At 46.8% G+C, this 13,085-nt stretch overlaps 1 protein-coding gene across 1 annotated transcript; it reads right to left on the bottom strand.

Moving 5' to 3' along the window:
- Nucleotides 1-870: 870 nt before the first annotated feature.
- On the bottom strand, nucleotides 871-10,912 carry CAMK1G (calcium/calmodulin-dependent protein kinase IG). The gene is made up of 11 exons (XM_010020409.1): nucleotides 10,821-10,912; nucleotides 7,774-7,902; nucleotides 6,875-6,949; nucleotides 6,011-6,149; nucleotides 5,759-5,882; nucleotides 5,154-5,229; nucleotides 4,499-4,611; nucleotides 3,475-3,553; nucleotides 2,962-3,049; nucleotides 1,453-1,886; nucleotides 871-964 (listed from the first exon to the last, which is right to left on the bottom strand). The coding sequence occupies exons 1-11, from the start codon at nucleotides 10,910-10,912 to the stop codon at nucleotides 871-873; spliced, it is 1,443 nt and encodes a 480-aa protein (XP_010018711.1).
- Between the last annotated feature and the right edge of the window lie 2,173 nt (nucleotides 10,913-13,085).

Below are 13,085 nucleotides of genomic sequence, written 5' to 3'. Positions count from 1 at the left end.
GATCTTACTCGCATTTGTCTCTTCTATTAATCCTTTGTATATTACAGTCTTGTTCATACAATCTCATCAGCAGAGAGTGTCATAAAAGATGACAGGAGGTAGCGCACTTCATGCAGCTTTGCAGAGAACTATGCTAGCATATGCTCCCATTTGAGGAACATTCTTTATTGCAGGATCTCACAGCAATATTTCTTACTGCTCGTATACAATGTAATACAAATCATAACAATTTAGCTAGTCCAGAACTAAGCCAAGCTGTGGCCAAACAGGACGAAATTTCCATGGTTGTACTGTGCTCAGCTACTAAAAACATCTCCATGCTCTGCTCTCTGGTAACAAAGCAACTTAAACTGACCTGCCTGGACCAAATGGGAAAGGGAATGACCCTTCAGGTTGCAGGGATGTCCTGCCTATGCCCAGCCATGGACCAGCAGCCTGTTGTCAGCCCTTTGCTCATGGTCACAACTGAGACCCAGCTGAAAAGCCTTTATCTGAGCTGATGAAGCTGTTTGCTTCCAGTGTGATTCCCACTGAGTAGCTTTGAATAATTGCAGCGTTTGATATGACAGGTCTATGCCTGGCATCCTTCCACATGTTCCTTGCACAACCCTGTTGTGATACAAAAGTTGGATTCAGAATCACTGGACTGGCCTTAATGGAAGCTGAAAGATGATTTCTTCCTTGAAAGATGGTTTAGTTAAGGCTTTTCTGTTGCAAAAAACCTGTGAGTCAATGTATTTAATGGACAATCACTCTGCTATTTGTGCCTTTCCCTTTTCCATGCCATAATGGGGTTAATGAAAGCAGTGGAGATTGGATGGCCGTGCACTTACCGCTGGTGATGTGGTGAGCCCGGTGCCTGCCTCCTCATCACATGATCAAACAAACTCCAGTTTGCCCAGTGCCACAGTGAGAAGAGTGTTTACTGGTTTTCATCGGAACGAGAACTTCTGATTTGAAATGACTGGTTGGGAATGGAAGGGTTGGAAAAGAAGAAAAAAGAGAAACAGCAATGTTTAGGATCGTTCTGCAGGTGAATGGAAATGGTGGTTTTAATGTGTTTAATATAAAGGACATCAGCTGCTGGAAGCAAAGCCTATCACTCAGCACCAGATGAGTAATTGGCATCAGCAGCTTTAACCACAGGCAATCTTGGTTTCTGGAAAGCAAATGTGCTCCAGTCAATGGAGTGTGGCAGCAGAGCCCTGGTGCCTCAGCTCACTGCAGGCTCTGCCATGCAGCCCAGGCACTGCCTCACCTGATGTTCCTGCAAGCACATAAACACTTGGCTGGGTACTGCTATGCAGCCATCAAAGCATGTGCTTCTTTCCCTGTTCCTCCCTTCTTTCTATCTCCACCTGGGCTGGCAACTTAAATGCCAGGCAATTCCTTCCAGAGGTGGTTATTCCATGTATTTTGTTGGATGTTATGGCCAATGGCTAGGATACCTACTGGGATTTTGCAGACTTTTTAAGCAGCACTGTCTCGGAGCAGAAAGATGTCTTTGTTTTCTCGTGCCCCATGCAGGCTGGACCGCAGCCACAAGAAGTTCTGCTTGGTGGGCTGTGGTTATCCGGCAGGACCAGGCTGCTGCTGGTGGGCTGGATGGTGGGTCCGTTTTCCGAGTGCCTTTGCAGCTTTTCCTCTCTCATTCTTGTGTCTTGCTCCAGCTGAGCGGGAGGGTTTGCACAGCCCTGCGAGGGGACCGGAGGCACTGACGTGTCCTTCTCTTCGTTTGGGGTCGCTGGCCGGGTGGCTGCCATGGGTGTGCTGGGTCTGGATGGCTCTGAGGCTTGTGTATTGGGGAGGGGGCTTTCAGCCGCCGCATGAACGTTCATGTGGAGCTTCCTCATGTGGTGCACAACAGCTGCGGCGTTGAAGGCTTGCTGGGGGAGAGGACAAAAACCCCACGGTGAGCAGCTGGTGAGGGGGGCAGCCATGGGAGGTGAGGGCAGCAGCTGTATTGGTGTGGGCCACTATGAGGGGGCAGACAAGGGGCGGCTGTGATGGGAGATCATGAGGAGAGATCAGTTTGCCCTTAGTGACGTGGTTTAGTGGTGGGCTTGACAGATGGGTAATGGTTTGGCTTGATGATCTTAAAGGTCTTTTCCAACCTAGTTGATTCTGTGATTCTGTGCCAGTCTGGGTGGGTGCCGCAGGACAAAGGGAATGTCCCCCTGAGGAGATGACTGTTTGCACAGTGCGTGGAAAGTGGGAAGTGCTCGTTCCTGGCATGAACACCATGGTTTCCACTGAATGCAAACTGCTGATGTTTTTGGAGTTGACAACCACTTCTACATGAGGAAATAATGTAGGAAAACATAGATTTCATGTAGAAATCATGTAGGAAATTGGCAGTGTTCAAGGCCAGGTTGGACGAGGCTTGGGGCAACTTGCTCTAGTGGAAGGTTGGAATTGGATGATCTTAAGGTCCTTTCCAACCCAAACCATTCTGTGATTCTATGAAATCAGGGGTAAATTAACCACATTGTGAAACAGAGGCTGGCACTGAATTCTGAATATACTTAAAATGGTGTCACACACGTGGTTCCTTTGGCATTCCTTTCTCTACCTAAATTCTTACTAAAACTCTTGATATAAATGAAGCACCAATTTATCTTCAAGGCTGAAAGGAGGAAAAGCCAAATTAAGCTCCCCAAAAGATCTGCTGATGGAGCACCAATTTCACTCCCTCACTATAAAGGCAAATAACCCATTCCCCTTCCCTGTGAAGCCACTGTAGTGCAATGTTTGTGGTGAACCTACGAGTGCACATTGCAGGAGGGAGTATCAGTCCCAACATACTATAAACAGTAACTGCATCCAGTTTTCAGGAAGCCTTTGCAGGATCTCAGCTTTTGGGTGCTTCCCCACACAGCTGAAGCCTGGCTTGTTGCTAGATGGCAGCAACTGGCATTTGTTAGTGAAATGGCTCTAGGCTTCCACCAGTGAATGACTTACCCTCCATTTGCTCTTTGCAAAGTTTTTCTGGATCTGAGCACTGACAGATGGGTATATGTCACGGTGAAGGGCTGTATTTCCATTAATCCTGCAGATGGGGAGAGAAGAAAATGGGCTCGTAGGCAGATGGCATTTGTAAGGCATTCCACATTCTGGAGGCAACTAACTGCTTTGTATGTTCAATCAGCAATAATTAAACCCCAAGGAAAAACAGCAACAAAATGTAACACAAACACACACTTCAAAGCTTGGAAAAGCTCAGGGTGGGATTTCTTCGTTGCCTCTGTTTATGGAGGCAAATATGCACAAATTGCATCTTTAATTATTCATCACTCTCTTTCTGCGCACACAAGAAAGAAACACCCAGGGCCATGCGGAGGCAGGCAGTGACGTTAATAACGGGGGCTGAGGAGGCACCCCTGTTCCCAGCCATCACTGAGCATGTGGAGCCAGACACAGAGGCTGGTAAATCCCCGTGGCCACCAGCTACTGCTGGGGCCCTGGTGCTCTCACCATGGGTGCCGCAGGGCTTCCTCACACGTAAACCTTGTGCTTGGGTTCTTCTCCAGTAAATGTCTGATGAAATCCTTGGCTGGGTGGGAAGGGAGGAGAAAGAAGCACAGAGAAAAAGGTTATTTTCTCCTTATTCCAAGATACCAGCCTAACAAACGCTAGTGGGTAAATATCACAAAGGTCAGCCCTAAGAAGGTGGTGTACTGCTTCATCATGCCATTAAAAGGAGACATTTGTAGTGAAAGGCTCCAGATGAAAAAATGTTAACTGGGGATGTACCAAACTTCACACTTAACTACATTAATTTTAGTGGAATTATTCACCTAAAAAATAACTCAAAAAAAAACATAAGAAAGTGCAGACTGAGCAGATTTAGAAGTTGGTTTAAAGAGCACTTACATCCCTCCCTTATTTTTATTCCATTATTTTGCAGGGAGGATTGTGGTTGTTGTTATTAACATTATTAACAAACCTCCTGCTACTTTTTTTTTGTATATATATAAAATATTGATGTTCAAAACATGCTGCTAAGGTGCTGGTTTCAGTAAACTCTGTGCAGGTGAGCTCCATGAGCAGGTTGGTCTGGTGGAAGGGGCAGTGGTGGCTGACACAGCTCGTCGTGTTGCTGTAAGGAAGTGTGACTTGACGGGAAGAAAAGGAAAGGGGAAAAGAAGAGAAACCCCAAACAAACAGAAAAACAAGGTGAAAGACCTGGAGTTCCCCTACTGCCAAGGGAAACCTAAGCCCACTCTGAGCTCACTAGTCATTTGTGAAAATCAGGGCTACATTAACAGAGGTTCAGCCAAGGCTCCTCTGTTGCAGGCAGGATGCAAAGCACCCCAAACTCTGCCACTGCAGCCTGGCTTTGCTGTCATCACTCCCCTACAGTGGTGGGGGGAGCCTCTGCAATCATTTCCCACATCTGGGGGTTTGCTGCTGTGTGAGTGAATCAGTTCAAGACTTCATCCTTTCCTATCCCTGCCGGGGAAGTTGAAGGTCACAGGGCTCTGGATTGCAGCTTTACCTGATGCAGAGATATCATCCCAAAATGGAGACTCAAACTCATAGTAGCCTTCCTTAATCTTTTCAAACAGTTTGGATTCAGTCTCTTCATAGAAAGGAGGATACCCACACAGCCTGGAACAGAGCAGAAAGCCAGTGGTCCTTCAGTGCTGCCGTCCACACAGCCCGGCAGACAACACAAGTGAGTAAAAGAGGCGGCTGCTTTATCCCTCCATGTGTCCCTTACATCTAAGTGTATTGGTAAAGCTAAAGAAAAGAGTTAAAATCTTAACTGCATCAGCAAAAGGACAAAGCCACAGCTGGTACATAGCTGCATGGTGTGGGAGGAAATGAAACAAAAAGTACCGGGGAAGATTGAATGAGATTTGTGGGCAACTGAAAAAAAGAAACAACAAAGCATATGAGGCACATAATAGAGAAAGAAAATGTGATTCCTTTCATCTTCACTCCAGTACTTGATTCCCCACATCCCTTTCATTTCTATGGTCTAGTGAATCTGTGCAAAGGAAGAATACAGTGCTGCTGAATTCCTGCAGCAAAATGGGAGGTCCAGTATTGCCTCCGCTGGCGCTGCTGCTCTGCAGAGGTGTATGGAGCGATGGAGGAGTTGGGAAACTTGGGGGGAAATAAGTGGGATGCTGTTTGCTCTTACTCACAGGATATAGGTGATAACTCCAATGGACCAGCAGTCTACGGCTTTGCTGTATGGTTTCTGGGCAAGGACTTCAGGGGCTGCAAAACCAAATGACGATTCTAAGCAATAATAAATTATCCAATACAGGGAAAATCAGTAGTTTCTTGTACACTTGATCTCTGAGGTGCCAGAGAACAGGCCAGTAACAGCCCCATTTCCCAGCTGGATTATTTTGTGCCATTGAATAGAAAGAACCACAGACAATTTCTGCCTGCATCCGGAGGTTTTAACCAGTAACCAGCCAGTGCATCTAGTGGACGTTACGCAAAATCCCATCATGTTAAAAAGATTTTTGTATTTTTCCACTAAATACATGATTAATGCTGAAATATATTGCTCTGAAAATTATCCTTTTCTTTGCACCTTTGAACAATTTGAGCTTTTTCAGTCTCTACACTCATTTGTAACCCAGTCTTTATGTGGTCCACGCAGCACATCTGTGAATAACACGTTGTTGTGAATAATCATGTATTTTTTTCCCTTTCTGCTAGGCAATGCACTGCACATGCACAGCCCTTTTCTCCAGACAGTCCACCAGCACAAGCCCATTCCTGATCCCTGGCTTACCAACGTATCCTGGAGTCCCACAGGCAGTGGACATGATGCCGTTCTGTTCCATTTTAGACAAGCCAAAGTCCGTGATCATGATTTTGGAGTTCTCTTCAGGAGTGAGGTAAAGAAGGTTTTCAGGCTGTGAACACAGAGTGGTTAGAGGTTGAAATGTGTGGTAGAAAATGGGAAAGTCAGGGGCAGAGGTGGTGAAGCCTCCAGTCACATCAGCTCCCCAGGGTGCTGCTGTTGCTGAGGGACAGGTCTCACCTTCAAGTCCCGGTGAACTATCCCGTTTTCATGGAGGTACTTCACCGCTGTCAGGACCTGGTGGATCACCACACTTGCATCTTTCTCGGTGTAAACTCCTCGTTCCAAAATCCGGTCAAAGAGCTCTCCCCCAGATACCCTGTGGAAGTGGTAGTTCAGAAAGAAGACGACTGAAAAAATAGTGGAACAAAGCTCATCATGCTTTGTGTTGGGCAAGCTAACTTCTGGTCCTTTTACAACTCTACTTACAGCAGAACCATTCCTTGAGCAACAGGTTTTGTGAGGCTGATGGGTGCTCTTGAGTGCAATTTCAGGGTGCCAGTAAGCATTACTGGGAAGCCCAGGAAATTTGGGTAAGGTTACAAGGCAAATCCCAGCAGGTCTGAGCTGCAGGCATCCAGCAGAGTCTCCAGGCTCTGCTACACAAGCAGGTATGTGGGGTTTTTGTGTGATTGCTTCCTTTAGCTAGATTTGCAAGTTAGCAGTAGCAGCCGGGTGCTTGGAGCTGATGCCCACAGCGAGCTGCTTTCTCTGCAGCTGACAGGTTGCCCATTTTCATTTCTAGAAACCCTGCGTGGCACAGCTTTAATTAGAAATGCTTCTGTCTCTGCCCTGCTAAACTGTGATGAATTAATTTGCATAAATAGATCCTAATCTTGGTTTAGAAACTTGCTGCTAAAACGAGCATGGACTGAGGTCCTGGTTAGTTCAACCCATGCAGCTCTCGCCTCCTTAGGGGTGTTTGGGCATGCAGCTTTTACACAGGAGGGATTCCAGTCTGTAGGTGCTGAAATAGGGTACATCATCCTGGTCCTGCCACTCTTCCTCTGTGGCCCTCAAAGAAATGGCTCTGCTGATACTTACAGCTGCATGACCAGGTAGAAGTGGGTTGTACTCTCATAAATATCTTCTAAAGTCACGATGTTTTCATGCTTTATTCTGCAAAGATAAATCACAGAATCACAGAACAGTTTGTGTTGGAAAGGACCTTAAAGCTCCTCCAGTTCCAACCCCTGCCACGGGCAGGGATACCTTCCACTAGAGCAGGTTGCTCCAAGCCCCTGTGTCCAACCTGGCCTTGAACACTGCCAGGGATGGGGCAGCCACCGCTGCCCCTGTGTCCAACCTGGCCTTGAACACTGCGGGGGAGGGGGCAGCCACAGCTTCTCTGGGCATCCTGTGCCAGCGCCTCAGCACCCTCCCAGGAAAAGCTTGTGCCTCAGAGCTCATCTCGATCTCCCCTCTGGCAGGTTCAAGCCATTCCCCTTGTCCTGTCCTTACAGGCCCTTGTCCAAAGCCCCTCTCCAGGTTTCCTGGAGCCCCTTTAGGCACTGGAGCTGCTCTAAGGTCCCCTTAAGGAGCCTTCTCCAGGCTGACCCAGCCCAGCTCTCTCAGCCTGTCTATGTAGGAGAGGTGGTCCAGCCCTTGGGTCATCTTCCTGGCAAGGACAAAAGTGGTTTTTCAAGTGGAAATCCTCTTGCTTTAATCACCAGTGAAAGTTCACTGGGCTGTTTTGTGGCCGATCTCCCTCTCCTTACGTGGCAGGGGATTGTTGATGGTATTGCAAACTCCTTTCAGAGCACATATGGCTCTGTTGGGGTTACAAACCCAGCCAAGGAATGAGAGCAGAAACTTGACTAATCTACTAATTCACAGTAACGTTTATACATCCTTTAAAAAGAAATATTTATTAGTACTGTAGAGCCACACACCTTAGGAGAGGACATTTGTCCTACTTTACATTACAATGTATATATACTCACTTTTTCAGCACTGCTATTTCATTCTCCAAGCTGCTGTCCCTTGTGAGAGGAGACTTCTTGATGCATTTCAGAGCAAAGAGCTTGCCAGTGCTTCTTTTCTTCACTAGGAAAACTTCCGAAAAGGCACCTCTGCAGGGAGGAAAAGAAGTTGTATTTCCCAGTGAACTGGGAGGATACTCACAGAGCAAAAGAGGAAATAGGAATTAAAAACAATATGGAAGTAATTTAACTCTAAGCGGATGCTGATTGTGTAGACTTAGAACTACAATCAAGGCCAGGTCGGACGGGGCTTGGAGCAACCTGCTCTAGTGGAAGGTGTCCCTGCCCGTGGCAGGGGTTGTAACTGGAGGAGCTTTAAGGTCCCTTCCAACACAAACCAGTCTGGGATTCTACTATCTCCAGCAGCCTCAAACGTAGGAGATTCAATGCAGGATTACGCAATATTTAGACACCACCCCCCAGTTTTCTCTGTTCATGGAGAAAAGGTTAATTTTACATCGTTCATCACAAAGCTGTGTTGAGGTAGTGGACAAAAAGGACCCCTGCAATGAAATGAAGTCACATTCCTCAGGTCCATCTGTGAAGACAGTCAAGTGCATGTGCCAGGTTGTGGGTTTGGAGCACACCTCTGGGGAAGCAGATGGCAAACAGGGTTTGAGCCCACACCTTGGGTGGGTGCAGGAGGCACCGTCCATGGCCTCTTAGTTTACTGCCTTTGAGGGAACTGTTGTACTTCAGCCTGTTGGGGGAATTTTCCCAGGTCAGGTGAGGGGCTGTATCAGTCACCACATCACTAACGGTGTGTCTACAACTTGGAAGCTTGTTGGGGTAAACAGCCCCCCATGGAAGGATCCCAACAGCCTCCACTCTAACTGAAATTCCTGCTTAATACAAACCATATTTGCTCCAAGCCCCCATGGTCTTAAACAGTCCTTCCCTTTCCCTGGTCAGTATTGTCCCACGGGCTGAGGTACCTGAATTGCATGAGAGTACCCAGTTATGTTGTAATTTGGGTGCATCAACCAATGTTCTGTATATCTAAAGTGCAAAATAATCAGATAATATCAGTTAATATTTTCATTCAGCATCTTATGTGTTTTCCTTTCTGCTAATACGTCTACCCTTAGTGACAATGTGACAATGAGTGTCTTGTATGTTCCTGATAAAGGTTCTGCCCAGTGCAGCAATGAGTGGGTATTTATAACATGCCCAAAGCTCATAATCCTGTTACAGGTTTGTCTTAGGCAGCTGAACACGTGTCAGGACAGTGACAGTGCATACTTTGCCAGGTCAGTCCTCAGTAATCCTCATCAAATGAGCAACAGATTAATTGATGGCAGTTAAATGGAACTTGCCACTGAGTCTGCAAAGCCAGGCAGGGAGCTGGAGGGCAGAGTGAGGAAGGTGAGTGCAGTGGAAGCACCTTCTTGGTTGCTGGGGTGCTATTGCAGCAAACCCAGTAAACAAGGGCAGAAAACCTGTATCTCCTGTAATCCACTAAGCAAAGAATCCCGTGTGCTGTGCAGATAGACTGAAAGTTGGAGCTGTTCCCAGCTAGCACACAGTGCTTTGCTCATGTGTCCTTGTTAGTGAGCAGCAGGTGGTGATGCTGTGATGGGGAGCAGGAGCCTAAAGCGGCTCCTCACTTGGCTCTGCTTTCCTCCTCCTCCAGTGGGGCCCTGGGTGCTGCTGAAACAATGTGCAACACCATTGGGGTTGTGAGGAAATGGCTGTGGCAGGACTGGGTCCTAGCAAGAAAAACACCAACACAACCCCCAAAACCAAACCAATGCCCAAAAACTCATAGATTTTTTGATGAATTCAAATCTTTGCATCTCTCAGTAAATGATATGTAATAGTCTTCTCTCTTCTGACCCAAAAAGCAGGTGGTGTTGAGCCCTTTTCCCTGCTTCACACATTTTTCTCCTTTTATCCATATAAACTCTGAAGGCTGTTGTATGGAAATGCCTTTCAAGTTCCGAGGTCTCTCAGGGAATAGGCAGGAACATTCTCACTAAAGTCCCTAATTCAGCAGTGGTGGATGCTGGGGGAAGGTGATAGCAGGTTTCCAGGTAGCTTTAGGTCCCAAATCCTCATTTATATTCTTCAGCCAGCTTAAGTGTTGCATGTGGAAAAAATCCCAATTTCTAATGCTAAATTTTCCTGTTAATGTAATAGTAGGAAATGAACAACCTACAAATCAGATGCTGGGGCATCTGTTCTATATATCTGTCCCAAACAGTTTATAATAATTATGCCCCTTATTAAAAAATGATGAATCAACAAGTTGGCTGAGAGAGAACAAGGCTTTTTTCTAACCTCATTCCTTTGGGGAAAGCTGCTGGATAATTTAACTCATTTCCGAGGCTGACCAGGGACATAATGATTGAAAATGTTGCCGAGCTCTGGAGTAGCTGTTTTTTTGGGAGCTTTGCTGTGGGTTCTCAAGTCACAGAAAATTTGGCCGTGACACGACTCACTGGTGGAGGTAATTCAATTCCACCTCCGCCACCTTGGGAATGTTTTCGTGTCTCATTCACATGAATAGGCAAATTAAGCTGTTAACTCACAGAGAAGTATCGTACAACTTGAACATCCTCGTTCTTGTTTCATCCCTCAACTGAGTCAGGGTTTGAGCTAAATATATGATGTATTATTATGAGACCTCTCTCAGAGCCATCCCTTGACTTTGCTTGACCTTGCAGCTGCAGCAGACCAGTGCACTCAGCATGAAAAGAACAAAACTCAACTAAGCTGCCACTCAGGCTTAGAGGGCTGGGAGGAAAGGGCAGAGCTGGCTTGGAGCCGTGCTGCAGGGCTGGGTGGGAAGGAGCCACTGTGGTGCTGCTTGGCAAGCGTGAGCCATGAATCAGAGCACCAGCAGAGCTGTGCGGCAGCGGCGGGCACCAGCCCCTCACCTCGAGACTGGGGCTTGTCTCAGAGGGAGTCAGTTTCTTGTGACATTGGCCCAGGAGGGAGTCACTGCCTGGGGCTGGGCAGGCAGCACCTAGCGGTGGCCCTGTCTGCAGGGCAGCTCTGGTACTTACGATCCCAGGGCCTCCATGAAAATGAATGTTTTTCGGATGTTGCTCGTCTGTTTCTTCCAGGAGCTGCTGTCATCCTCTTCCTTGCGACCCATCTCCTCCAGAGTGGAAGCAGGGAACGCTGTGAGGAAGAGGAGGAGAAGAGGTGACTGGTGTGGAGGGTGCTCGCATGAAGAAGCAAGCTGGATTCGGGATGCTGTGAGTGGTGTTTGCGTGGTCAGGGGAGTCAGACTTTTCAAGCATGAGAAATTCAGTGCTGCTTTTGCTACTCACAGCTGCTTGTGCTGACCGTGTTCATGCTGCTGTCCCACTCCAGCCATCAGTGCAGCCTAATACCAGCTCAGCTGGGTAGGAGCTGGTGACCATATGGTAACACTCTCTTGTCAGTACACTCATTTAGCACGTGTTGGCAATTACAAATGTTTATGTTATGCTTCATATTTAGTGGTTAAAAAAGCCCTGCTGAATGGTTGCAGATTTTAACTAAAGCATCTATGACTTAATGCATTAGAAGTTAGGTACAATTACCGATGGAGATGGATTATAGTTTAGCTGCTTTATTGCTCAAATAATAAATAGTTTAAAGAGCTCGTGACTGCAGGGAGGGGAATTGATACAAAACATTCTGTTGATGTGTCTTGTGCAGTTTGCGCTGCTGTCACCTTTTGTTTTTGTTAATTGACAGATTGCTTCTGCTTTGAGTCATAACCTTCCCCCGACCTTTTTGTTGCAGGGGAATGATGTGATACCAGGGTGCTGGGAGGCTGCTGAGAGGCAAAGAGGTGCCCAGCTTTGTGCCCTGTCTGCTCACGGGAGGCTTGACCTTGGTCAGGTCCCAGTCCCCCACTGCTAAGCTCTTTACAGCAGGGCAGCACAACCGTAATGCAGAAAGTAACAGTGTCTGTGGGCACAGAGCTCACTGGAGCAGTGGGGGACTTACTTAGGGCTTACACAAGGTCTGGGAGGTGTGAAATGTTATACAAGCATCTAAAAACTCTTAATAAGATCAGGTCTAACGTTACAGAACTGGAAGTGCGCTGGAAGGTGAGAAAGAAGCCCTGAGACTAGACAAGAAAGTATTAAAGTAGTGGCTTGTCCATACTACCAGGATATAAAAGAAATGCACTGAAAATACCCCCAGGCAGGGGGGGAATGCTGGGTGCTGACAGCAGCACCCTTGGCATGGGGAGCATCCCCTTGGAATGTGGAGCACCACACTTCTTGAGAGCAGCGACGGCTGCACCAAAGCCAGTGAGGCACAGCTGAGCCTTTGAAAGGCAAAGCACAAGCTTAGGTGGAAAAATAAGTGTTTCAGGAAAGGCAGAAGTATTAAAGCAGAGAAAAAGCTGAAAGATCTTGTTTCAAGACAGGCAGCTCAGATACTGAGTTCCTCCTGCACCTAGTTTGTCTCCTGAATTAGCATGGGGTCAGGGTTTCCAGCTCCTTGACCCAATTTTTTAAAGGTGAATTTAACATTATTGAAAACAAAATTGATTCAGTTGTAAACACCTGAAGGCTTCAGTCCATAAAATCACTAAAGGCCAGCCTGCACTTGACCTGTATTTACCTTCTAGATCCTGATGCATGTGTAACTCCTAGAAATGCAACTCCTTCTAAAACCCAGCCCTATCTTGCTGTGTAGAATCAGTGAAGATTAAAAGTTCTTCACAAAACACCTTTCTGCCAACACTTCGAGCCCCAAGATGAAGTTTTCTTTTGCAGCCATTTGCTCATCCCGAATTTCTACAGACCTGGACTGTCACATAAGGAGAATTTCCAGCAGAGGCATTCAGCTGCTGGTGGAAGGTGAGTTTTATCCACTTGAAATAATTATCAAATGCATGATGCCAGTGTGGTGTTGAGTGATGGATATAATTCAGGTGACCTCTCCATTTCCCAGCTGAGTGTCAAATGAAGAATATGAAGTATAAAATAAACCAAACCCAAGTAGGTCAGCCTGGCCCCAGGGACAAACAGAATTTCAGTCTCTGTTCCTGTGCAGCCCTTGCACTGAAGCACAGCCCAGTTGTCACAGGGGGCAGCCCAGTAGCAGCACAGTGCAGAGGAGTCCCTCCTGGGATTAAACATTCTCATGTTAAATTCGTTGTGAATTGAACAAGTTTCTCTTTAAAAGGGATCTTGCTTCTAAAGGAAGGTAGTACCGTGTTTTCTTCAGTCTCCTGTGAATCATCTGCTCATCTTATAGTTCCTCCTTCTGTCACTCTCTGTGTACGGCATTTGGTTCTGCTGGTATCTGGAGGAAAGGCT

This window comes from Nestor notabilis, unplaced genomic scaffold (assembly GCF_000696875.1).
Source record: "Nestor notabilis isolate BGI_N333 unplaced genomic scaffold, ASM69687v1 scaffold6578, whole genome shotgun sequence".
Classification (NCBI taxonomy): domain Eukaryota; kingdom Metazoa; phylum Chordata; class Aves; order Psittaciformes; family Psittacidae; genus Nestor; species Nestor notabilis.
The sequence above is the reverse complement of the archived record's forward strand: the minus strand, read 5'-3'. Positions and strand labels throughout refer to the sequence as shown.